Source organism: Abramis brama (assembly GCF_963993115.1).
Source record: "Abramis brama genome assembly, chromosome: 12".
Lineage (NCBI taxonomy): Eukaryota > Metazoa > Chordata > Actinopteri > Cypriniformes > Leuciscidae > Abramis > Abramis brama.
In genome coordinates this window covers 1,250,909-1,278,187 of record NC_139974.1, presented here as the reverse complement: position 1 = coordinate 1,278,187, position 27,279 = coordinate 1,250,909, and the positions used below count along the sequence as shown (strand labels likewise).

At 43.4% G+C, this 27,279-nt stretch overlaps 1 protein-coding gene across 8 annotated transcripts in view; it reads right to left on the bottom strand.

Moving 5' to 3' along the window:
* akap9 (A kinase (PRKA) anchor protein 9) overlaps window positions 1–27,279 on the bottom strand; it is a 136,542-nt gene that overhangs the window by 24,780 nt on the left and 84,483 nt on the right. For 4 of the 8 annotated variants that reach the window (XM_084131587.1, XM_084131590.1, XM_084131588.1 and 1 more), the window contains 13 exons: window positions 17,816–17,959; window positions 14,550–14,636; window positions 11,509–12,369; window positions 11,108–11,209; window positions 9,664–9,732; window positions 9,286–9,558; window positions 9,156–9,200; window positions 8,895–9,071; window positions 7,562–8,020; window positions 6,733–6,793; window positions 6,133–6,236; window positions 4,932–5,114; window positions 1,859–2,020 (listed from right to left, as the gene is read on the bottom strand). In XM_084131587.1, the coding sequence (XP_083987713.1) occupies window positions 1,859–2,020; window positions 4,932–5,114; window positions 6,133–6,236; window positions 6,733–6,793; window positions 7,562–8,020; window positions 8,895–9,071; window positions 9,156–9,200; window positions 9,286–9,558; window positions 9,664–9,732; window positions 11,108–11,209; window positions 11,509–12,369; window positions 14,550–14,636; window positions 17,816–17,959 (2,727 nt within the window). The remainder of the gene's footprint in view (window positions 1–1,858; window positions 2,021–4,931; window positions 5,115–6,132; window positions 6,237–6,732; window positions 6,794–7,561; window positions 8,021–8,894; window positions 9,072–9,155; window positions 9,201–9,285; window positions 9,559–9,663; window positions 9,733–11,107; window positions 11,210–11,508; window positions 12,370–14,549; window positions 14,637–17,815; window positions 17,960–27,279) is intronic. The other 4 variants (XM_084131592.1, XM_084131589.1, XM_084131593.1 and 1 more) reach the window with 4 other exon arrangements.

Genomic DNA, 27,279 nt, shown 5'->3' with positions numbered 1-27,279 from the left:
CACCTTTTATCAATTTAACGCATCCTTGTTGAATTAAAGTACTAATTTCTTAAAAAAAAAAGTTATTGTTCCCAAACTTTTGAACGGTAGTGTATATTGTTACAAAAGTTTCTATTCTAAATAAATACAGTTCTTTTTAACTTTTTATTCATCAAATAATCCTGAAAAAAGTATCTCAGGTTATAAAAAAATATTAAGCAGCACAACTGTTTCCAACATTGATCATAAATCAGCATATTAGAATGATTTCTGAAGGATCATTAGACACCAAAGACTGGAGTAATGATGCTGAAAATTCAGCTTTGCATCACAAAAATAAATTGCATTTTAAAGTATATTAAAAAAGAGAACCATTATTTTAAATTATAATAATATTTCATAATATTACTGTTTTTTTTGTTTTTGTTTTTTTTTAACTGCAGGCTTGATGAGCATAAGAGACTTCTTTCAAAAACATTAAAAATAGTATTGTTTCCAAACTTTTGACTGGTACTGTATATATATATTATATATATTTATACTACAGGGCCGTTGAATGCTTGAATCTGATTGGTTGACGAACGTTCTAAGGTGTGCATTATTTTCAGGGAAACGCACGGCTAAAGTAGTTCCTGGCAGGTCTTGACCGCATTACAGTTCCATATCACTTCGCGTAGTCAACTGTAATAACGGAAAATAGGATACAATTCATAACAAGAAAAAACATTTAGCCCCATGCGCTTGATCTGCAATTTTCAATGTCTAGCTTCACAATCAATGGAAACATGCAGTTTAATTTTAATAAATAAAGTATATAGTCCTATATAATCAATAGAAAATTAAACTGAATATAGGCTAAATAAATGGATAGTCCTGCAGCACGGATTTTTATTGCAGATAATTTAACAAATAAATAATTATTGATAGGCCTACTTGTTAAAAGGGCTTTGTGTTTCATTTATTTGGCTAGTCTACTGTCATCTGTCAATAATAGAAAAAAAAAAAAAAAGAATGAACGAATTAAAACGAATTGAATTAATAAATAAAAAATAATAATGACGCACATGCGGTCTCATTATTGCAACATCTCTCTCTAATAACTGCATTAATAACTGCATAAAGCCGGGGACACACTTTAAGGCCGGTTATGAATGTAATTTGATACTTATGACTGATCATGCCCAAACGCGTGTTCAGCGCGTTCAGTCTGTGTTCAAAGTCGGTGTTTAAAATCTGCTGCGATGAAAACAGTCAGAGAATGTGTCAGCTAGTCGTGTGTCCCCAGCATTAGTCTGCTATCAGTGGCTCAAACCTCCGTTACTAACTCTAAAATCACGTTTTGGAATTAGCAACGGAGGCATGGGATTAGATGCGTAAGAAATAAGTCCTACATACAAGAGCGTTTTAATGACAAAAACTTTTCAAACGTCTTGAAATACATAATCTGAACAATGTTTCGAGGTGTGGTAACTGTAGTATAAGCGGAATAATTGACTTCAGGCCGTTGAATTATTAGAAAAATAATGCACACCCGAGGTATAACGGCCACTCCGCTTCGCGTCGTGACCGCATTACCACCTCGGGTGTGCATTATTTTTCTAATAATTCAACGGCCTGTCGTCAATTATTCCTTACATAATATATATACAGATTTTACTCGTACCAAAATTTTTTTTTTCAAATATATTTTAAATCATTTTTTAAATGGTTTTAGTTTTAGTTATAACAACTCTTGCTCTATCAACATACAGTAACACACAAGAGTAAGTGAGTGAGTGATGAATGCAGTATATAAATCAGAGGCGCTCAGAGAAACCCAGCGCATGTCAGTCCCAGACACAGGCATCATGTGATCAGAGTGGCGCTGGCGTATGCTAACCTGCTCAGCTAGCGCTCTCTCCAGCTGGTGGAGATGAACGACAGCATCAGCGGTGTCCAGTCGCTCCAGGTGAGAGTATAACACACTCTTCAGCACGTCCCGCTCGTGAACAAACACCTGCTGAACGGCCGACAGCAGCTCCGCTCGCCAGTCGCCATCGACCTGCGCACACACACACACACACACACTTCAACATCTGAACCAGCACAAGAGCTCAGGCATGATACTCAACAAAACATGAGAAACTTGTTATAAAATAAAAATTTCGATTCCTCTTATCAATTCCTTTGTGAGCATTTCAGTGACTTTAAACCATTCAAGCGAGAGACTCGTGCTGTTTTCAGGAGTGTGTGTATCAGTATATTGGATCAGTGCAGCTCTTAAAGGGACAGCAGCCTAATATTCCTGCTCTATAATAACACTAATCAAATAAAAATTCACTCGTTCTTCACTGAATAACTTTTGTAACTATATTTGTAATATATTTTATTAATAAAGTGCAGTGTTATTTTACATTTATTACAGTTTCTGAACCTGAAAATCTTAAAACACTGTTTATTTGCATCTATTTGTTGCGATTGCTAATTTTTTATTTGTTCTTTAATTCCTGAGTGTTTACTTGTCTTTAAACGTACAGTATGGAATTTTTCTCCACTAGGGGTCGCTAACCTCTTTACAATAACAAAGGCGTAGTTTGATGACGCAACACATGCTAAGAATTATGGATGTTGTCGTCAACGTCAAGCCGACCGATCTAATAATGTTTATGGATGAGTGAATACATCTATGCTTTTATCATGACTGTGATATGAAGCAGTTCGGGATTGCTAAGAGACAGCTATCAGCTCCACACGCGACGCGAGTCCCGCGGATATAAAAGGAATATGGACATTTCATTCTACCGAACTACACGCAGAATCACTACTCACAGGTCAGTTTATTAGACAAATTAAACTTGTGAGGTAACGCAGCGCTGTGTTGAAATGTATGTGTTAGTTTGTCTGTATGAGACTAGCAGTAAGCTAGATCAACATTAGAATAACACAGATCATATTCTGACATTTTATCATTGTTGAACTATATAACATTGATTAGTTTTATGTAAATGTGCTCACCTGTTTAATAAAGCACATGTAGGAGCGGTCGAAGTCTCGGACGTGGAGCTCTCGTTTATACACTGTCTATGGGAGCTCTCGGCATCTCGAAAACACCGCGCTGATATTGATTCTCGTTTTAGTTCTCCTTTTTTATCCAAAGTCTGCTTGCCATGGTCCGTAATGTTTGAACGAAACAACAACAGCGTGCAGATAGACATTGCGAACTACACAGTTGTCTGCGTCTGTCGCTTTGGTTACTATCAGACGGCTCTGGTTCATAACTCTGGTTACCATGGCAGCACGAGCGGAAACCAGGGACAACGCGGATATGACGCCATTGACTGCGACAAAACGGAAATAAAGAAACGTGCCGTGTCTAAAAATTAAATTAAAATTTCTCCTGGTTTGAAAGTTGTTGGAAACAGTCGGGATAATGTAAGTACACAACCAAAGAGTATAGAAGTAACAAGAGGCGAAACTCCGTTGCAGTTTTGACAACAGCCACTAGGTGGCGCTTCGGTAGCGCGGCCGCCATTTTGGACTGAACCAACGGCTTTACCGTTAGCACAACTACTGTACAGCATTAACATTATGTCTGGAAATAATTGGAAACAAAGAAAACAGTGTTCTGCCATCAACTGCAACAACTACCAGTGTACAACCAATCAACTAGCATTTCATAGATTCCCCAAAGATCCAGAGAGGTAAAGTAGAAAAGGTTTTTTATTAACTTTAAAGTGAGCTAACGTCAACGATAACAGGTGCTGTAACGTTAATGTAAGCTATCCCATAACCGCAGTAAGTTAACAGTTTGCTAATGTTATGTATTTGGTCGAAATTGTCGAGACTCGAAATGGGCTTTTTAAATCGCATACTTTCAGAGATATATGAACACCTAACCTGGCAAATGACCGCTTTATTAATTCATTGTTATCACTAAATTAACCCTTTAACTTTTTTTCGCATAAACATGAAAATCACTATCCAAACTTAATGGTTGTAATTCAAGAATGCTTTGGAATTTAGACCTATGGTTGGTCTTGTTTTAATTTGTCAGATTATTGTTGAAGTGAAATAAATTATGAAAGTGAAACAGAAAAAAGTTATATAAGTTTGAGTTTATTAAAATGTACAAATTTAAAATATAATTATTTATATTTTATATAAAATATATATATTACAAAATATATTTTACTCTAGAACTGCAAGAAAATGAAAGCAAAAAATCTGAACAAGTTGTGTTCCACATTTTAGGTTGATATGTTGATATTTCGCTTCCTCACCCTTTCTGCCGTGCTCTAACGTTACACGGTTTGGAGCTGCGCGCTCTTGCTCGCTCGCTCTAGATTCCGGGTGATTTTAGCTAATTTGTGGGCATCAGGGAGCCGCTATCAATATGCGGGAGACTCCCGGATCTTCCGGGAGACATGGGATGTCTGCTCTAGAGATATTAAAAACTAGAAACTACTTTTTAGTTCATTTAACCGCTTTTGAATTTGAACCGGTATCGTTCAACTCTATGACAGCTGTGTTGCGTTCAGTCCAAGATGGCGGAGCTGCAGCTCTGCGCATGGGTGCGTTTGTTGCAATGGAACGTTCTATTGAGTTTCGCCTCTTGGTACTTCTATACTCTTTGACACAACTAAAAAAAATATATAATGTAGATATAGTGATTTTTGCTAATTTTAAAGCAAGTTACATATTGTGCCTTTAATAATGCTTGAAGTTTATATTAGTTCAGCTAGTTGATAGCCTGTTGATTTCTGTTCATAATATTAAACTATAATTAAATGTTTTGCAATAAGACTAAATGTGAATAATATCTACGTTTTTTTTTAAATCTTACTGGAATTGACATCAGGAATGGATAAGAATGGTTCAGATTGAAGCGATCCCCAAGCCTAGTCTCCAGTGCAGATGAAGCGCTCTGGGAATGATGCTGGTGTGTGTGTGTGTGTGTGTGTGTGTGTGTTCACCTGTGTGTGCGTCTGCAGTTTGCTGATGAGGAGCTTGAGCGAGTCGACGGTGTGTATGAGGGCGTCTCTCTCTCGGCTCCAGGCCTGAGTTTGAAGAGCTGTGGGTCGATCCGCTTCACACACCGGCAGCTCGGAGAGCGACAGGACCTGCATGCCCTCCTGGTGGACCTCGCGCAGCAGACTCTGGGAGAGGTCAGGGGTCACACACTTACTGAAGGCCTATTGAGGACTTTTAAAGCACTGCTTTTTTCGTTTCCAAGGACAACAATCAGAGATCGCACTTTTTTTTTAAAGGGATAGTTCACCCAAAAATGAAAATTAGCCTCAGGTCATCCTAGTGTATATGACACTCTTCTCTCAGACGAACACAAGAGTTATATTAATAAATGTCCTGGCTCTTCCTGACTCAAATTACAGATATACGGTATACAAAATACAACTTACCACATATTTAAGAATATATTAAATACAGAGTTTATAATGGCTATTATTGTTCAATTAATAATATTTTATACAATACAGGGTTCCCACACCTCGACTAACTTTAAATTCAAGGACCTTTCAAGGACTTTCCAGGTCCAGTACCCTCAAACTCAAGGACTTAATGTGGGACACGCTTCAAGCGAGAGCAAGGTTACATCGTGTTGCAAGATACATCGTTACAGTTTTGCGTGAGTGAACGTCATGGCAACGTACAACACTAAGTACCTCACGTGGGAAACACTTAACGTAGCGCATAAATGCGCGTAACTAACATAAATCAAGCTAGCTAGTGCGCATAGTGTTGGCGGTATAACACATTAGCAGACCAGAGGGAATAATATGGAATTTTTTTGCATCTGTGTGTGTTTACTTTCAAGAACTTTCCAGGGCCTTACATTTTTTTTTAATATTTTTTTTAATTTTTAGATTCACAAACTTTCAAGGATTTCTAGGACCCGTGGGAACCCAGCTTATACACTGGCGTACTTCATATCCAGTAACGGTAGGATAGGGTGTGCATCAGACGGGCAGCGGTGTTAACATAGCGTGAAAAGATTATATTTGTTTTTTCGAAAAAATAAAATTTCATGTATATATTGTATTTAAATAAGTAAAGCACTTTCCAGGGACCTCTTCATAACTATGGCTGTTTTCAAGGGTCTTCCAGGACTCTTCCTCGCGTCAGACCCGTATCATATCCGGTTCTGGGAAAGCTCACCTTGATCCGGTCTGGCAGGAGGTCCGCGCCCTCAGGTGTGCTTCGGCTCTCCTGCAGGAGAGGGTGATCGAAGCCGGTGCGCTGGCTCCAGTCTGAGCTGCTGTCTGTTACACACACACACATTTAAGAAATTAATTATGACTAAATTAATGAGCGTTATACTTCTATTCAGGACACATTCAACTGATCAGAAAACGACAGTAAAGACATTTAAAATGTTACAAAAGATTATATTTCCAATAAATGTGGTTCTTTTGAACTTCCTATTCATCAATGAATCCTGAGAACCGTTTTCAACACTGATAATAATCATAAATGTTTCTTGATCATCAAATCCTCATATTAGAGTGATTTCTGAAGGATCATGTGACACTGAAGACTGGAGTAATGATGCTGAACATCAGCTTTGATCACAGGAATAAATTACACTTTACTGTATATTCACATAGAGAACAGCTGATTTACACTAGAGTAATATTTCACTGTATTTCTGATCAAATAAACGCAGCCCTGGAGAGCAGAAGAGACTCTTCCAGAAACATTAAATTATTCTCCACTTTTGATGGGAAGAGCGAGTAACCCGGAGCATGAGCATCTCACCGCTGGCGTATCCGTCTCTACACGGGGAGGCGGCGGGACGGTCTGACCTCACCGACGGACCCTGCACACACACATCATCATCTGATATTACAAACTATCCACAGCAGATGCAGACATTCACTTTAATTTATAGGTGAAGTTTAAAACTGATTTCTTTTCCCCCTTAAAAATGTATGTTTTATTGTGAATGATTCATCAGTGTTATTTAAGATGAGTAAGATCCCTATATTGATCAGAGCATCTCTCAGAGAGGCGGGTTTAGAGAGACTGGGTCCAAGCGTCTCAGACACGGAGAGAAACAGCTGATGACTATGAGAAAACTAATGTGATCTTTGACCTTGGATGCATGTGACCCTGTGGTACGACACTCCAAAACTACATTAGGAACCTTTAAAATGGCACTTTAATAAATGTGACCCTGGACCACAAAACGAGTCGCACGGGTATCTGAGGCAGTAGCCAACAGTACACTCTATGGGTCAAAATGATAGATTTTTCTTTTATGCCAGAAATATCATGAGGATATTAAGTAAAGATCATGTTCCATGAAGATATTGGTAAATTTCCTACCGTAAATATATCAAATGTTTATTTTTGTGAGTGAATGCAGCACAATCGAGAACATAAATGGAGATTTTCTCAATGTTTCGATGTTTTTGCTCTCTCAGATTCCACATTTTCAATAGTTGTATCTCGGCCAAATATTGTCCCATCCTAACAAACTTATTTATTCAGCTTTCATGTGATGTATAAACCTCAATTTCAGAAAATTGACCCATGTGACTGGTTTTGTGGTCCAGGGTCACATATGAAGGTGTGTGTGTGTGACCTCGGTGGCGGAGAGCTTGTGGATGGCGTCTCTCAGCGCTCGGCTCTCGAGCTCCAGCTGCTGGTTCTCCCTCTTCAAGCTCTCGCTCTCGGAGATGTGCCGGGCCTCCATGTCCATGATCTCGGCCGCGTGGAGCTCCTGCATCTGCACGATCTTCTCCGAGAACCCCGAGATCATCTCCTGCACGTCCTCGGCTCTGCACGGGTCGGTCTGCGCACTCGCGTGCACGCGGGACTGAGGCGAGCTCTCTGATTGGTCCGTGGAGGTTCGGTGGGGAAGGGAGGGCTTGTCTTTACTTGCGTCAGCACTTTTGTTTATCCCATGATGCTCTCTGTTGTCTCCGTTTTTCTTTTTAGGCTGAGAATGTGGATGTTGTGGTGGTTCCTCGCTGGATTTGGCCAAAACCGTCTGCAGCTCCTGAACTTTGACCCTCAGCTCAGCAATGGACACGTCTCTGACCTGAGAGAGACACCAAGAGCTTGACTTATCTGTTATTTCTATGAAAGATCTGGAGTAAAGTTTTAGGTAAGTTCAGGTTTTAGCCTTTAGTTCTGTGTAAAAGAACATCTGGCATCATTTAGTAAAGTTAAAATGAATAAATAATTTTAAAATTAAAAATCTAAATAAAACACTAACTAAATTTTTTTAAATCACACGAATGTAAAATTAAAATTAATATTTTTTTTTTTTTTTTATATTAATATTAAATTTTAAAAGGGAAATAAAACATTTTAAAAATTAATAAAATATTAAGAATGTACAATTAGAATAAGTACATGATTAAAAAATCTAAATAAAATACTTGCTAAAATTTATTAAATCATAAACGTAAATTAAAATAAAATAAACAAAAATAGAAAATCAAAATAAAACATTTTCTAAGAATGTATTAAATCAGGAAAATGTCCTATTAAATTATTTTTTATCAAAATAAAACAAGATGAATGTAAAATAAAAAATAATAATAATTTTAAAATAAAAACAATTAAAATAAAGCACATAAAAAATAAAAAAAATAAAAAAAACATTAAAAAAACACAAAATTTATTAAAACGCTAAAATGTAACAATTTAAAAATAAAAACATTCCATTGATGTCAATGAGAGATTTTCAAACTGTGATCTTAAATTTCTAAGTATAAATTTAACAAAATTTAAAAACACTTCCAGAACACGAGATGAACCTTCCTGAACCTTTTTTTTTACATGTTAAATGGATTTTTTGTGTGTAAAAGATCAGATTAACGTTTCACATGTTGATAATTTAAATATTTTTCCATTCTATCACGATCACACGAGGTTCTGGTGGATCCATCATCAGAGGGTTCGAGTACCTCGATCTCTTCCTGCAGTTTGAGGCTTCTCTCCCTGAAGCTGCTCAGCTCCTCTTTCGTGGCGGCCGCTTGACCTTTGACCTCCTGCAGCTCCTGTAGTGTGTCCGCCGCTTGACCTTTGACCTCCTGCAGCTCCTGTAGCAGCTCTTCTGTGGACCGATCTCCTTCTCGTGAGGCCTGCAGAGAAACCAATCAAAGGTTAAAGGTCGAAGAGCCTCGATGACGTCCCATCAGGCCGTGTGCAGGTGGAGTGAGTCTCACCCTGTGGAGCTGATCCTTCAGTAGAGCGATGCTCATTTCTCTCTCCTTCACAAAGAAAGAACAGGAATAATGAGCCACAGATTCAGAAATGAGCCGAGATCCGTCTGAAAACAGGGAAAACGCTGGATACCTGGAGCAGCTCCTGCAGCCGAACGCTCTGATCCCTGCAGCCCTGCAGCTCCTGTTGTGTGGCGGACGCTTGACCTTTGACCTCCTGCAGCTCCTGTTGTGTGGCGGACGCTTGACCTTTGACCTCCTGCAGCTCCTGTTGTGTGGCGGACGCTTGACCTTTGACCTCCTGCAGCTCCTGTTGTGTGGCGGACGCTTGACCTTTGACCTCCTGCAGCTCCTGGAGAAGTTTCACCGTCTTGGCGACGTCTTCGTCACGCGAGCCCACTTGGACCTGCAGGTGACAAACAGGAAGTGCAGGTTTAGCGCTGAGCAGATGTTTATTTACAGCTATCTTCATTGTAAGAAACAAGAGAAAAATATAAGTAAATAACTGAACTAAAACGGGCGTGTTTGGCTCTACCTGGCTGAGAGCCGTCTGGAGCTGCGCGATCGTGCTCTCCTTCATCTGATGAAGACAGCACACCATTAAAACCAAACACCAGTGTTCAAACACACATTTCGTCTGTTTAAAAGAGTCACAACATCATCATTTCTTCAGAGCGGCAGGTGCTGCACTCCAGCGTTATTATTATTATTAAAGGAACACTTCGACTTTTTGTGACTTTAGCTTATTCACCGTATCCCCCAGAGTTAGATAAGTCCACACACACCCTTCTCATCTCTGTGCGTGCCGTAACTCTGTCTGACGCACCCACCGCTAGCCTAGCTTAGCACAAAGACTGGAGGTAAATGGCTACAGCTAGCATACTAATCCTAATAAGTGACAAAATAACGCCAACATTTTCCTATTTACATGTTGTGATTTGTATAGTCACAGTGTGTACAAATAACAAGGTCATATGAGACACAGCCATCTTCTAACCGTATACACACTGGGAACTATTTTCTCAGAAGGCGAAGCACTGCTACTTCTGCGGAGTGATTTACATCCAGTCTTTGTGCTAAGCTAGGCTAGCGGTGGGTGCGTCAGACAGACTTACAGCAGCACGGAGATGAAAAAGGTGTGTATGGACTTATCTAACTCTGGGGGATGCGGTGAATAAGCTAAAGTCCCAAAAAGTCGAAAAAGTGTTCCTTTAACTAAAGATAAAACCATAAATGAATATTTCTGATACTTTTAATTCCTGTTTAGCCCAACTTGAAGTATAAAATAACTTTACAATTTTTTAATAAAAATGAATACAAACTAGAAAGACATTTTAAAAACTAATTCTAATTCTGGGAAACCGGTCAAAATGAAGCGAGTTTATGCTTAAAGGGATAGTTCACCCAAAAATGAAAATGATCCCATGAGTTACTCTCCCTCAGGTCATCCTAGGTGTGTATGACACTCTTCTCTCAGACGAACACAATCAGAGTTATATTAATAAATGACTCTTCCAAGCTTTATAATGGCAGTGAATGACTGTTTCTGTTTTGAAGTCCATTAAAGTGCATCCATCCATGATATGATGGACAGATCCACTTTTATGATGATAGATACACTTTTATGGACTTCAAAACAGAAACAGTCATTAATTAATTATTATTTATTAATTATTAATATAACTCTGATTGTGTTCATCTGAGAGAAGAGTGTCATACACACTAGGATGACCTGAGGGAGAGTAAATCATGGGCTAATTTTCATTTTTGGGTGAACTATCCCTTTAAAACAGAAAAATAATCCTGTTCTCCCTTTGAATTAGGTTTATTTTTCTGACCTCATTGGCAGATATTTGTTCTTTTTTAATTTTGATCAATCTTTTAGAAAACAAGACCTAATATCATGAGATAATGACAGTGGGAGAATCATTTCTCGCAGGGTTTGGCGTTCGTACCTCGATCTCCTCCTGAAGCTTGTGGCTCAGTTCTCTGTAGCAGGTCAGCTCCTCTTTAGTGGACGCGGCTTGACCTTTGACCTCCTGCAGCAGCTCTGACTCCTGTGTGTGACAGACTCTCATGAGGTGACGTCAAACACTAGTGTTATCAGTAGAGCTGCACAACTAATCGCAATAAAACCCAAATCGTGATATTCTTAATTCTGAACACAATGAAGCATTGCTTGGTGATTGGTTGAGCTAAACTGGTATTATCTAATTGTGTAGTTAAATTTAACAGCTGACAGATATTCAAGATAATTCATGCGTGAAAACCAGTCAAATATCAATATTTTATTCCCATGTTCTAAACTATAGTGAATAAACTGATGATGTGAGAGATGTTGAAGGTGAAGACGCACCTCAGCGATCAGCGGCCTGTGATAGGTCGGTTTGGTTCTCATCTGGTTCAGTATGTCCATCATCACGGCTAACCTCCTCTCGTACTCCATCACCTCGTCCTCGGAGCTGCTCAGCATCTGTTCCTGCAGCTCCTGGTCCTTCTGCATGGCGCTCAAGCCCTCCTCCAGCTCCTTCAGCTTCTCCGTCAGCAGGACCGGCCCGTGCGTCGCCGCCCCGAGGCCTCTCCTCATTTCTCCAGCGGGGGCATCGCCTCTCAGATCTTTGGTTTGCGTCTGTACGGCTCCTAGCTGAGCTTGACTGACCAGAACGGCGGCCACTTTCTCCCTGAGTTTGTCTTCAAGCTGAGCGACTCTAGCGTGGAGAGTGTCGGCGTCCGTTTGCGCTAGTTCCACGTTTAGCCTGCTAGCGCGCAGCTCCGAGTCCTTCTCCTCCATTGACGCCTCCAGCTCCTCCACTCGCCGGCTCAAACTCCTCACCCGTGACCCGGCGCTCTCCTCCAGCGCCTGCACCTGCGCCTGCACCACCACGAACGCCGCCGTCTTCTCCCTCAGCGCCTCCTCCAGCTGCACTAGCGTCTCCTCGCGCAGCCGCTCGTATTGGCTACGAAGCGAGCCGTGTTCGGCCTTCAGCGTGTCGAGCTCGGTCGCGACCTCGTCCATCTTCTGCTTCATCTCGTGGCTCTGGTCTCTGGGCTCGTCCTTGCGCTCGATGTGCGTCAGCTCCTGCTGGAGTTTCTCGATGACGGCGTTGAGCTGCTCCACCTCCTCCTCGCGGTTCCTCTTCAGCCGCTCCTGTTCGCTACGCAAGCGCTCGACCTGCGCCTCCAGATCAAGGAGAACCTCCTCTTTCTGCTCCAACGCCTGCACACACACACACACACACACACACACACACATCAACTCGGCTCGGGGTTCATCTCAACGGCTCTCAAACCAAGCCTTCACACAAACATGTGTTATTTCCTAAACGAGATGTTTCTGCTCCACAGGTAAAGTGGGTGGAGATTTCACTGCCATGATCCGAAAGGAAAACCAAAAAGCAACAATAAATGTAAATAATTTTTTTACCAAATCACAGGAACCGAAATTAAAGTTTAGTAAGTTGTGTTAGTTCATGTGAACTATTGTAGATCTTAACAAATGGAATCTTATTGTAAAGTTTTACCAATAAATTAAAACAGTTATAGTTTCAGCCGATTTACATCTGTAATACGGCCCTATGACCTTTTTCACAAATTCAGTTTTATTTTTTCTCCACTTTAATTTCTCTCTATTACATTTTATTACTTTTTATGTTTTATTAATCTATTTTAAATGGTTAAATTAAATGGTCGTAATCAAAAAGCATGTCTAATTAAAACGTACAATTTAACAACTATTCATTAAAAGTAAAAAAAAAAAAAAAAAAACGGGCCATATGAAATCTTTATTTTTTTATTTTTTCCCCCCAAAATTCTATTTTTTAATTTTATGATTTTTTTCCCCTCGTATATTCCATGTTTTCCATTTAATTTTTTCTAGATTTAATTTGAATGGTTTAATTACATTTTAATAATCAAAAATTTAATTAATAATATTTTTACAATTTAATCATTTTTAATATAATATGGTCCTATGAAATGTTTTATTTTTTCAGAAACTTTGTGCTGTCGGTTTTAACTTTTCTAGCCACAAAAACATTAACAATTTAATTAATATTTAAAAAATGTAAATCAAATGAAAATTTAACAATTCCTTTAATTTTTTAGCAAAGTGCTGCACAATAGAGGTTTATTATAAAAATTTAAAAATATATAATAAAATTTCAGTGCACCACTAATTAAACGCACCATCATAAAAGCTCATAATTCCATTCATCTTAATAACTGGTTAATCGATCACATGACTTCAGAGGTCGTCGTATGAGTTATTATGGTGTTCGACAGTATAAATCACAACCCACTTTCATCACATGATGACATTCGGTCTGAAAACTCAGTGTTTCCTGGACAAAATGAAATAATACAGGGTTGGAACAACACAAGGGTGAGTAAATGATGACAAAATGTTCATTTTTGAAGATATATTCCTTTAAAATAGTGATATTTGTGCGTCACATGGTTAAGCAGGTCACCTGACCTGTCTGACTGGGTGTGTGTAACCGTCGTTCTCTCGCCACAAAAGACTGAGAGATTGAAGAATTTGAGGCATTTTAATTTAGACGTGAAACGCCCTTTGACTGGAATATAAAATTTACAAGAAATTCCTAAAGGAATATTTCATCCAAATATGACAATTTTGTCGTCTTAACCAGTATGACTTCTTCAGGGAGAATAAAGAAGACATATTAGAGAATAAACAGGCTGCTCTTTTCCATACGGTGATAATATGACTTCAGAAGACTTGAAATATAGCAACACGAGTCACATGGACTATATTTATATTAATATTATGGTACTTTCATGTAATTTAGACAGGAGGTTAGAGCGTGACAGTGTTGGACCCCATTCACTTCCACTGTACGGAACAGAGCAGCGTGAACATTCTGCTAAACATCTCATGTCATGATCCACAGACAAAATATGGGTTTTCCTTTTTGGGTGAACAATCTGAAGAAGGTGTGAGAGGAATTAATATAAACCACTGCAGGACAAAAGAAAACAACCCAAACCACAGCAACACATCAAAATACAGGAATCGATGAAGAAATGAATGAATCCAGAGGATCTGAGGCGTTTCCCTTCAATTCAATGTGAATGAATGCAGATTACACACAGTTTAAAGAACGCAACCATGATTTTTTATCACACAGTAAATTTGCACTGAAATGTTTGCACTCTTTAAACACAAGCTGATGTGTTTCGCCATTTGTGTGACTGTTACTAATAAGATGCAAAGTAAAGTGAGTTTATGCAACACAAGATGGCAAAAGACAGCAGGCGGCACCAAACCGAGAGAAACACACACACACACACACACACACACACGGGTTTGACGAGCGCTGCGATATGCATATGTGTAGGACACACACTGACCGCACACATATGTATACGCGTCTTTACCTCTTCCTCAGGCTCTGTGTCCGCGTGCTGACGTTTAACGATCTGCTCGTTAAGGCCGATAATCTGCCTGTCCTTCTCCTCCAAGACCTTCAAGAGTTAAACATCGTCACATGACTCTGAATTTAGGACACGTTTGTCTGCTGGGAGCACGATTTAGGGCAGCTAGCTGACGACAGGGCTGAGATTAGCCTCGCGATGATGTCACATCTCCTGTTTTACACCCAAATCACTATTAAAGTTCAACATGAAATCAGGACTGACTCTATTTACGATCTTAACTCGTGTTCCCGCGTCTCACTCTGAATGATTCATCAGTGCGCTTGATTATACAGGAACAGTCTTTATAATAAAGTCTTTCTGTGAACTCTTATGTTTCATCCCTGTAAATGAGATCATATACACACACTTTTCACTGTCCAGTCCATCAAGTCATCTCCCATATCTCTTCTGCTTCTGCCATATCTCTTCTGCTTCTGCCTTATCTCTTCTGCTTCTGCCTTATCTCTTCTGCCTGGATATTCTGTTTCTGTCTGAAGTTTCATATTACGAGAGTAAAACTGGATGTAATGTTTCATTCTGCAGATGCTGATGTTTATATGAAATTCTGATGTAAATCAATGAGATCTTTATAGCAGAACAGCAGATAATTTCATAAAACACATATAAATATCAATATCTGTCAATAATATGTCTTAGTAAGATGATATTTCAAGGCTCAGTTTTATGATCTGTAGTTTTCAAACACAATGCAATGCAATGATTGACAGAAGAACAAATAAACCTGATGATTATATTTGATACTCATGTTTTTTATAATAAATGATGATGATAATCAAGTAAACCTGCTCCAGTCCGGCTGAAATATTACTAACAATATCAAAGTTCTTCTTGATAACTCATGTCAGATGTGACACGGAGAGACTCGTGAAGTTCGAGCTGGAGGACGTTACACACACTAACACACTTCACTGGATAAGAGTCACTCAGAGACAGAAGGACTGACTGCGACAGCACAGACTTCATCATTACAGGCCTTAGATACGCTCTTTAAAGGGTTAAACCAGCCTGGCATGGATTGACCTGGTCTGGTCTGATGAGGACGAAACACACACACACACACACTCTGACGATCAGAACTGAGAATTTGCTGCACACACATTTCTGGTAATGTATATCAGATATAACTGTGTGTGTGCTCAGGTTTGTAGTAAAACTCTAGTAGCAAACTCTGAAAATGAACTGGAAGTGTGAAAACAGCCTCTTATGTAAGAGTGTGAAGGATGAGAGCGCTGGTGTGTGTGTGTGTGTGTGTGTGTGTGTGTGTGTGTGTGTGTGTCTGACCTGTGTGAGGCGGGTCTGGTTCTGCTGATGGTCAGTGTGTGTGTGTGTGTGTGTGTGTGTCTGACCTGTGTGAGGCGGGTCTGGTTCTGCTGATGGTCAGTGTGTGTGTGTGTGTGTGTGTGTGTGTGTGTCTGACCTGTGTGAGGCGGGTCTGGTTCTGCTGACGGTCAGTGTGTGTGTGTGTGTGTGTGTGTGTGTGTGTGTGTGTGTGTCTGACCTGTGTGAGGCGGGTCTGGTTCTGCTGATGGTCAGTGTGTGTGTGTGTGTGTGTGTGTCTGACCTGTGTGAGGCGGGTCTGGTTCTGCTGACGGTCAGTGTGTGTGTGTGTGTGTGTGTGTGTGTGTGTGTGTGTGTGTGTGTCTGACCTGTGTGAGGCGGCTCTGGTTCTGCTGATGGTCAGTGTGTGTGTGTGTGTGTGTGTGTGTGTGTGTGTGTCTGACCTGTGTGAGGCGGGTCTGGTTCTGCTGATGGTCAGTGTGTGTGTGTGTGTGTGTGTGTGTGTGTGTGTGTGTGTCTGACCTGTGTGAGGCGGGTCTGGTTCTGCTGATGGTCAGTGTGTGTGTGTGTGTGTGTGTGTGTGTGTGTGTGTCTGACCTGTGTGAGGCGGGTCTGGTTCTGCTGATGGTCAGTGTGTGTGTGTGTGTGTGTGTGTGTGACCTGTGTGAGGCGGGTCTGGTTCTGCTGATGGTCAGTGTGTGTGTGTGTGTGTGTGTGTGTCTGACCTGTGTGAGGCGGGTCTGGTTCTGCTGATGGTCAGTGTGTGTGTGTGTGTGTGTGTGTGTGTGTGTGTGTGTCTGACCTGTGTGAGGCGGGTCTGGTTCTGCTGATGGTCAGTGTGTGTGTGTGTGTGTGTGTGTGTGTGTGTGTGTCTGACCTGTGTGAGGCGGGTCTGGTTCTGCTGATGGTCAGTGTGTGTGTGTGTGTGTGTGTGTGTGTGTGTGTGTCTGACCTGTGTGAGGCGGGTCTGGTTCTGCTGATGGTCAGTGTGTGTGTGTGTGTGTGTGTGTGTGTGTGTGTGTGTGTCTGACCTGTGTGAGGCGGGTCTGGTTCTGCTGATGGTCTGTGTGTGTGTGTGTGTGTGTGTGTGTGTGTGTGTGTGTGTGTGTCTGACCTGTGTGAGGCGGGTCTGGTTCTGCTGATGGTCAGTGTGTGTGTGTGTGTGTGTGTGTGTGTGTGTGTGTGTGTCTGACCTGTGTGAGGCGGGTCTGGTTCTGCTGATGGTCAGTGTGTGTGTGTGTGTGTGTGTGTCTGACCTGTGTGAGGCGGGTCTGGTTCTGCTGATGGTCAGTGTGTGTGTGTGTGTGTGTGTGTGTGTGTCTGACCTGTGTGAGGCGGGTCTGGTTCTGCTGATGGTCAGTGTGTGTGTGTGTGTGTGTGTGTGTGTGTGTGTGTCTGACCTGTGTGAGGCGGGTCTGGTTCTGCTGATGGTCAGTGTGTGTGTGTGTGTGTGTGTGTCTGACCTGTGTGAGGCGGGTCTGGTTCTGCTGACGGTCAGTGTGTGTGTGTGTGTGTGTGTGTGTGTGTGTGTGTGTCTGACCTGTGTGAGGCGGGTCTGGTTCTGCTGATGGTCAGTGTGTGTGTGTGTGTGTGTGTGTCTGACCTGTGTGAGGCGGGTCTGGTTCTGCTGATGGTCAGTGTGTGTGTGTGTGTGTGTGTGTGTGTGTCTGACCTGTGTGAGGCGGGTCTGGTTCTGCTGATGGTCAGTGTGTGTGTGTGTGTGTGTGTGTGTGTGTCTGACCTGTGTGAGGCGGGTCTGGTTCTGCTGATGGTCAGTGTGTGTGTGTGTGTGTGTCTGACCTGTGTGAGGCGGGTCTGGTTCTGCTGATGGTCAGTGTGTGTGTGTGTGTGTGTGTGTGTGTGTCTGACCTGTGTGAGGCGGGTCTGGTTCTGCTGATGGTCAGTGTGTGTGTGTGTGTGTGTCTGACCTGTGTGAGGCGGGTCTGGTTCTGCTGATGGCTGCTGATCTCCTTCCTCTGGATCTCCAGCTGCATGTTGAGCTGATTCACCTCCTCGCTCTTATTCTCCAGATCCTCACGAAACTGCTCCAGCTGCTCCTCCAGGTTCACTATCTGCACACACACACACACACACACACGATTCTTATTTGCAGTGTGCACATCATTATTGTGTTAATAATCTTGAATCAGAATAAGTTTGCGGGGCAACCTGTCACTCACACGAGATCAGCCAATAGCAAACCACAACCATCCAATCAAAATCAAGCCCCGCCCACACTTGTTCTTGTTCCAGAAGCAGGTTTACTCAGATATACGACACAATAGAGCAGAAGTACAGAAGTACACACTGAAGTGAGCAAGTTACAGTGAGATTTTGTCTTTTTTTTATTTTTTTTTTATTTCAAAATTGTATGTTTAATTCAATGTGTTATTTGCTGTCTGTTTTTAATTGCAAAATTTACAAGCATTTTTTTTTAAATTGTTTCAAAGCAAGCAAATTGTGTCATGATACTCGCTGTCAATGGAAAAAACTATCAGTTATTAAAATGAGTCTCCAAACAAAATTGTTTGCAGATTAGCGGAGGCTAGCTGGGTAACATGAGTGAGCACAGGACGGTTCAGTGCTGCAGGACACAGATTCAGCGGTTTCAGCACTGACGGATCGACTGAGTAACGACTATAATCTGAGTTTGATGAAGTAGCATCACTGATTCTGCTTATTACTGTGAAGCTGCGGTCAGTCGATGTGTTGTGTGTAAAGCGCAGTAGAAATGAAGCTGACTTGACAACAGTAGTGACGCTTTCTGATACAAAAATAGATTAAAATGTTTTTTATAAACTCGGCATTCAATTTTGAGATGTTATTCCCGTCGGCGCTGGATGGCTTTGTTCCAGGTTTACAGCTCTGTGACGGATGTGAAAGTGAGGAGCGCTTCATGCTACAAACTGCACCTCGATACACACGCGGTAATGGTGTTCTATCAGTGAGAGGGTCATGTGACAGGAAGTAATGGTGTTCTGACAGTGAGAGGGTCATGTGACAGGAGGTAATGGTGTTCTGTGAGTGAGAGGGTCATGTGACAGGAGGTAATGGTGTTCTGTCAGTGAGAGGGTCATGTGACAGGAAGTAATGGTGTTCTGACAGTGAGAGGGTCATGTGACAGGAGGTAATGTGTTCTGTCAGTGAGAGGGTCATGTGACAGGAAGTAATGGTGTTCTGACAGTGAGAGGGTCATGTGACAGGAGGTAATGGTGTTCTGTCAGTGAGAGGGTCATGTGACAGGAGGTAATGGTGTTCTGTCAGTGAGAGGGTCATGTGACAGGAAGTAATGGTGTTCTGACAGTGAGAGGGTCATGTGACAGGAGGTAATGGTGTTCTGTCAGTGAGAGGGTCATGTGACAGGAGGTAATGGTGTTCTGTCAGTGAGAGGGTCATGTGACAGGAAGTAATGGTGTTCTGACAGTGAGAGGGTCATGTGACAGGAGGTAATGTGTTCTGTCAGTGAGAGGGTCATGTGACAGGAGGTAATGTGTTCTGTCAGTGAGAGGGTCATGTGACAGGAGGTAATGTGTTCTGTGAGTGAGAGGGTCATGTGACAGGAGGTAATGGTGTTCTGTGAGTGAGAGGGTCATGTGACAGGAGGTAATGGTGTTCTGTCAGTGAGAGGGTCATGTGACAGGAAGTAATGGTGTTCTGTCAGTGAGAGGGTCATGTGACAGGAAGTAATGGTGTTCTGTCAGTGAGAGGGTCATGTGACAGGAAGTAATGGTGTTCTGTGAGTGAGAGGGTCATGTGACAGGAGGTAATGGTGTTCTATCAGTGAGAGGGTCATGTGACAGGAGGTAATGGTGTTCTGTCAGTGAGAGGGTCATGTGACAGGAAGTAATGGTGTTCTGTCAGTGAGAGGGTCATGTGACAGGAGGTAATGGTGTTCTGTCAGTGAGAGGGTCATGTGACAGGAGGTAATGTGTTCTGTGAGTGAGAGGGTCATGTGACAGGAGGTAATGTGTTCTGTGAGTGAGAGGGTCATGTGACAGGAGGTAATGGTGTTCTGTCAGTGAGAGGGTCATGTGACAGGAGGTAATGTGTTCTGTGAGTGAGAGGGTCATGTGACAGGAGGTAATGGTGTTCTGTCAGTGAGAGGGTCATGTGACAGGAGGTAATGTGTTCTGTGAGTGAGAGGGTCATGTGACAGGAGGTAATGGTGTTCTGTCAGTGAGAGGGTCATGTGACAGGAGGTAATGGTGTTCTGTCAGTGAGAGGGTCATGTGACAGGAGGTAATGGTGTTCTGACAGTGAGAGGGTCATGTGACAGGAGGTAATGTGTTCTGTCAGTGAGAGGGTCATGTGACAGGAAGTAATGGTGTTCTATCAGTGAGAGGGTCATGTGACAGGAGGTAATGGTGTTCTGTGAGTGAGAGGGTCATGTGACAGGAAGTAATGGTGTTCTGTCAGTGAGAGGGTCATGTGACAGGAAGTAATGGTGTTCTGTCAGTGAGAGGGTCATGTGACAGGAGGTAATGGTGTTCTGTCAGTGAGAGGGTCATGTGACAGGAAGTAATGGTGTTCTGTCAGTGAGAGGGTCATGTGACAGGAAGTAATGGTGTTCTGTGAGTGAGAGGGTCATGTGACAGGAGGTAATGTGTTCTGTGAGTGAGAGGGTCATGTGACAGGAAGTAATGGTGTTCTGTCAGTGAGAGGGTCATGTGACAGGAAGTAATGGTGTTCTGTCAGTGAGAGGGTCATGTGACAGGAAGTAATGGTGTTCTGTCAGTGAGAGGGTCATGTGACAGGAGGTAATGTGTTCTGTCAGTGAGAGGGTCATGTGACAGGAAGTAATGGTGTTCTGTCAGTGAGAGGGTCATGTGACAGGAGGTAATGTGTTCTGTGAGTGAGAGGGTCATGTGACAGGAGGTAATGGTGTTCTGTCAGTGAGAGGGTCATGTGACAGGAGGTAATGGTGTTCTGTCAGTGAGAGGGTCATGTGACAGGAAGTAATGGTGTTCTGTCAGTGAGAGGGTCATGTGACAGGAGGTAATGGTGTTCTGTCAGTGAGAGGGTCATGTGACAGGAGGTAATGGTGTTCTGTCAGTGAGAGGGTCATGTGACAGGAAGTAATGGTGTTCTGTCAGTGAGAGGGTCATGTGACAGGAGGTAATGGTGTTCTGTCAGTGAGAGGGTCATGTGACAGGAAGTAATGGTGTTCTGTCAGTGAGAGGGTCATGTGACAGGAGGTAATGGTGTTCTGTCAGTGAGAGGGTCATGTGACAGGAAGTAATGGTGTTCTATCAGTGAGAGGGTCATGTGACAGGAGGTAATGTGTTCTGTGAGTGAGAGGGTCATGTGACAGGAGGTAATGGTGTTCTGTGAGTGAGAGGGTCATGTGACAGGAGGTAATGGTGTTCTGTCAGTGAGAGGGTCATGTGACAGGAAGTAATGGTGTTCTGTCAGTGAGAGGGTCATGTGACAGGAAGTAATGGTGTTCTGTCAGTGAGAGGGTCATGTGACAGGAGGTAATGGTGTTCTGTCAGTGAGAGGGTCATGTGACAGGAAGTAATGGTGTTCTGTCAGTGAGAGGGTCATGTGACAGGAGGTAATGGTGTTCTGTGAGTGAGAGGGTCATGTGACAGGAGGTAATGGTGTTCTGTCAGTGAGAGGGTCATGTGACAGGAGGTAATGTGTTCTGTGAGTGAGAGGGTCATGTGACAGGAGGTAATGGTGTTCTGACAGTGAGAGGGTCATGTGACAGGAGGTAATGGTGTTCTGTCAGTGAGAGGGTCATGTGACAGGAGGTAATGGTGTTCTGTCAGTGAGAGGGTCATGTGACAGGAGGTAATGGTGTTCTGTCAGTGAGAGGGTCATGTGACAGGAGGTAATGGTGTTCTGTGAGTGAGAGGGTCATGTGACAGGAGGTAATGGTGTTCTGTCAGTGAGAGGGTCATGTGACAGGAGGTAATGGTGTTCTGACAGTGAGAGGGTCATGTGACAGGAAGTAATGGTGTTCTGTCAGTGAGAGGGTCATGTGACAGGAGGTAATGGTGTTCTGTGAGTGAGAGGGTCATGTGACAGGAGGTAATGGTGTTCTGTCAGTGAGAGGGTCATGTGACAGGAAGTAATGGTGTTCTGTCAGTGAGAGGGTCATGTGACAGGAAGTAATGGTGTTCTGTCAGTGAGAGGGTCATGTGACAGGAGGTAATGGTGTTCTATCAGTGAGAGGGTCATGTGACAGGAGGTAATGGTGTTCTGTCAGTGAGAGGGTCATGTGACAGGAGGTAATGGTGTTCTGTCAGTGAGAGGGTCATGTGACAGGAGGTAATGGTGTTCTGTCAGTGAGAGGGTCATGTGACAGGAAGTAATGGTGTTCTGTCAGTGAGAGGGTCATGTGACAGGAAGTAATGGTGTTCTGTCAGTGAGAGGGTCATGTGACAGGAGGTAATGGTGTTCTGTGAGTGAGAGGGTCATGTGACAGGAGGTAATGTGTTCTGTCAGTGAGAGGGTCATGTGACAGGAGGTAATGTGTTCTGTGAGTGAGAGGGTCATGTGACAGGAGGTAATGGTGTTCTGTCAGTGAGAGGGTCATGTGACAGGAAGTAATGGTGTTCTGTGAGTGAGAGGGTCATGTGACAGGAAGTAATGGTGTTCTGTGAGTGAGAGGGTCATGTGACAGGAGGTAATGGTGTTCTGTGAGTGAGAGGGTCATGTGACAGGAAGTAATGGTGTTCTGTCAGTGAGAGGGTCATGTGACAGGAAGTAATGGTGTTCTGTCAGTGAGAGGGTCATGTGACAGGAGGTAATGGTGTTCTGTCAGTGAGAGGGTCATGTGACAGGAAGTAATGGTGTTCTGTCAGTGAGAGGGTCATGTGACAGGAGGTAATGGTGTTCTGTCAGTGAGAGGGTCATGTGACAGGAAGTAATGGTGTTCTGTCAGTGAGAGGGTCATGTGACAGGAAGTAATGGTGTTCTGTGAGTGAGAGGGTCATGTGACAGGAGGTAATGGTGTTCTGTCAGTGAGAGGGTCATGTGACAGGAAGTAATGGTGTTCTGTCAGTGAGAGGGTCATGTGACAGGAGGTAATGGTGTTCTGTCAGTGAGAGGGTCATGTGACAGGAAGTAATGGTGTTCTATCAGTGAGAGGGTCATGTGACAGGAAGTAATGGTGTTCTGTGAGTGAGAGGGTCATGTGACAGGAGGTAATGTGTTCTGTGAGTGAGAGGGTCATGTGACAGGAGGTAATGGTGTTCTGTGAGTGAGAGGGTCATGTGACAGGAGGTAATGGTGTTCTGTGAGTGAGAGGGTCATGTGACAGGAAGTAATGGTGTTCTGTCAGTGAGAGGGTCATGTGACAGGAAGTAATGGTGTTCTGTGAGTGAGAGGGTCATGTGACAGGAGGTAATGGTGTTCTGTCAGTGAGAGGGTCATGTGACAGGAAGTAATGGTGTTCTATCAGTGAGAGGGTCATGTGACAGGAAGTAATGGTGTTCTGTGAGTGAGAGGGTCATGTGACAGGAGGTAATGGTGTTCTGTCAGTGAGAGGGTCATGTGACAGGAAGTAATGGTGTTCTGTCAGTGAGAGGGTCATGTGACAGGAGGTAATGGTGTTCTGTCAGTGAGAGGGTCATGTGACAGGAAGTAATGGTGTTCTATCAGTGAGAGGGTCATGTGACAGGAAGTAATGGTGTTCTGTGAGTGAGAGGGTCATGTGACAGGAGGTAATGGTGTTCTATCAGTGAGAGGGTCATGTGACAGGAAGTAATGGTGTTCTGTCAGTGAGAGGGTCATGTGACAGGAGGTAATGGTGTTCTGTCAGTGAGAGGGTCATGTGACAGGAAGTAATGGTGTTCTGTCAGTGAGAGGGTCATGTGACAGGAAGTAATGGTGTTCTGTGAGTGAGAGGGTCATGTGACAGGAGGTAATGGTGTTCTGTGAGTGAGAGGGTCATGTGACAGGAAGTAATGGTGTTCTATCAGTGAGAGGGTCATGTGACAGGAGGTAATGGTGTTCTGTCAGTGAGAGGGTCATGTGACAGGAGGTAATGGTGTTCTGTCAGTGAGAGGGTCATGTGACAGGAGGTAATGTGTTCTGTCAGTGAGAGGGTCATGTGACAGGAGGTAATGTGTTCTGTCAGTGAGAGGGTCATGTGACAGGAGGTAATGTGTTCTGTCAGTGAGAGGGTCATGTGACAGGAAGTAATGGTGTTCTGTGAGTGAGAGGGTCATGTGACAGGAGGTAATGGTGTTCTGTGAGTGAGAGGGTCATGTGACAGGAAGTAATGGTGTTCTATCAGTGAGAGGGTCATGTGACAGGAGGTAATGTGTTCTGTGAGTGAGAGGGTCATGTGACAGGAGGTAATGTGTTCTATCAGTGAGAGGGTCATGTGACAGGAGGTAATGTGTTCTGTCAGTGAGAGGGTCATGTGACAGGAAGTAATGGTGTTCTGTGAGTGAGAGGGTCATGTGACAGGAGGTAATGGTGTTCTGTGAGTGAGAGGGTCATGTGACAGGAGGTAATGTGTTCTGTGAGTGAGAGGGTCATGTGACAGGAGGTAATGTGTTCTGTGAGTGAGAGGGTCATGTGACAGGAAGTAATGGTGTTCTATCAGTGAGAGGGTCATGTGACAGGAGGTAATGTGTTCTGTGAGTGAGAGGGTCATGTGACAGGAGGTAATGTGTTCTGTGAGTGAGAGGGTCATGTGACAGGAGGTAATGTGTTCTGTGAGTGAGAGGGTCATGTGACAGGAAGTAATGGTGTTCTATCAGTGAGAGGGTCATGTGACAGGAGGTAATGTGTTCTGTGAGTGAGAGGGTCATGTGACAGGAAGTAATGGTGTTCTGTCAGTGAGAGGGTCATGTGACAGGAGGTAATGGTGTTCTGTCAGTGAGAGGGTCATGTGACAGGAAGTAATGGTGTTCTGTCAGTGAGAGGGTCATGTGACAGGAGGTAATGGTGTTCTGTCAGTGAGAGGGTCATGTGACAGGAAGTAATGGTGTTCTGTCAGTGAGAGGGTCATGTGACAGGAAGTAATGGTGTTCTGTCAGTGAGAGGGTCATGTGACAGGAGGTAATGTGTTCTGTGAGTGAGAGGGTCATGTGACAGGAGGTAATGTGTTCTGTGAGTGAGAGGGTCATGTGACAGGAAGTAATGGTGTTCTGTCAGTGAGAGGGTCATGTGACAGGAGGTAATGTGTTCTGTGAGTGAGAGGGTCATGTGACAGGAAGTAATGGTGTTCTGTCAGTGAGAGGGTCATGTGACAGGAGGTAATGTGTTCTGTGAGTGAGAGGGTCATGTGACAGGAGGTAATGGTGTTCTGTCAGTGAGAGGGTCATGTGACAGGAGGTAATGGTGTTCTGACAGTGAGAGGGTCATGTGACAGGAGGTAATGTGTTCTGTGAGTGAGAGGGTCATGTGACAGGAGGTAATGGTGTTCTGTCAGTGAGAGGGTCATGTGACAGGAGGTAATGGTGTTCTGTCAGTGAGAGGGTCATGTGACAGGAAGTAATGGTGTTCTGTCAGTGAGAGGGTCATGTGACAGGAGGTAATGGTGTTCTATCAGTGAGAGGGTCATGTGACAGGAGGTAATGTGTTCTGTGAGTGAGAGGGTCATGTGACAGGAGGTAATGGTGTTCTGTCAGTGAGAGGGTCATGTGACAGGAGGTAATGGTGTTCTGTCAGTGAGAGGGTCATGTGACAGGAAGTAATGGTGTTCTGTCAGTGAGAGGGTCATGTGACAGGAGGTAATGGTGTTCTATCAGTGAGAGGGTCATGTGACAGGAGGTAATGTGTTCTGTGAGTGAGAGGGTCATGTGACAGGAGGTAATGGTGTTCTGACAGTGAGAGGGTCATGTGACAGGAAGTAATGGTGTTCTATCAGTGAGAGGGTCATGTGACAGGAGGTAATGTGTTCTGTGAGTGAGAGGGTCATGTGACAGGAGGTAATGGTGTTCTGTCAGTGAGAGGGTCATGTGACAGGAGGTAATGGTGTTCTGTGAGTGAGAGGGTCATGTGACAGGAGGTAATGGTGTTCTGTGAGTGAGAGGGTCATGTGACAGGAAGTAATGGTGTTCTGTCAGTGAGAGGGTCATGTGACAGGAGGTAATGGTGTTCTGTCAGTGAGAGGGTCATGTGACAGGAGGTAATGGTGTTCTGACAGTGAGAGGGTCATGTGACAGGAGGTAATGGTGTTCTGTGAGTGAGAGGGTCATGTGACAGGAGGTAATGGTGTTCTGTCAGTGAGAGGGTCATGTGACAGGAGGTAATGGTGTTCTGTCAGTGAGAGGGTCATGTGACAGGAGGTAATGGTGTTCTGTCAGTGAGAGGGTCATGTGACAGGAAGTAATGGTGTTCTGTCAGTGAGAGGGTCATGTGACAGGAGGTAATGGTGTTCTATCAGTGAGAGGGTCATGTGACAGGAAGTAATGGTGTTCTGTCAGTGAGAGGGTCATGTGACAGGAAGTAATGGTGTTCTGTCAGTGAGAGGGTCATGTGACAGGAAGTAATGGTGTTCTGTCAGTGAGAGGGTCATGTGACAGGAAGTAATGGTGTTCTGTCAGTGAGAGGGTCATGTGACAGGAGGTAATGGTGTTCTGTCAGTGAGAGGGTCATGTGACAGGAGGTAATGGTGTTCTGTGAGTGAGAGGGTCATGTGACAGGAAGTAATGGTGTTCTGTCAGTGAGAGGGTCATGTGACAGGAGGTAATGTGTTCTGTCAGTGAGAGGGTCATGTGACAGGAAGTAATGGTGTTCTGTCAGTGAGAGGGTCATGTGACAGGAGGTAATGGTGTTCTGTGAGTGAGAGGGTCATGTGACAGGAGGTAATGGTGTTCTGTGAGTGAGAGGGTCATGTGACAGGAAGTAATGGTGTTCTGTCAGTGAGAGGGTCATGTGACAGGAGGTAATGGTGTTCTGTCAGTGAGAGGGTCATGTGACAGGAGGTAATGTGTTCTGTCAGTGAGAGGGTCATGTGACAGGAAGTAATGGTGTTCTGTCAGTGAGAGGGTCATGTGACAGGAGGTAATGGTGTTCTGTCAGTGAGAGGGTCATGTGACAGGAAGTAATGGTGTTCTGTCAGTGAGAGGGTCATGTGACAGGAAGTAATGGTGTTCTGTCAGTGAGAGGGTCATGTGACAGGAAGTAATGGTGTTCTGTCAGTGAGAGGGTCATGTGACAGGAAGTAATGGTGTTCTGTCAGTGAGAGGGTCATGTGACAGGAAGTAATGGTGTTCTGTCAGTGAGAGGGTCATGTGACAGGAAGTAATGGTGTTCTGTCAGTGAGAGGGTCATGTGACAGGAAGTAATGGTGTTCTGTCAGTGAGAGGGTCATGTGACAGGAAGTAATGGTGTTCTGTCAGTGAGAGGGTCATGTGACAGGAAGTAATGGTGTTCTGTCAGTGAGAGGGTCATGTGACAGGAAGTAATGGTGTTCTGTCAGTGAGAG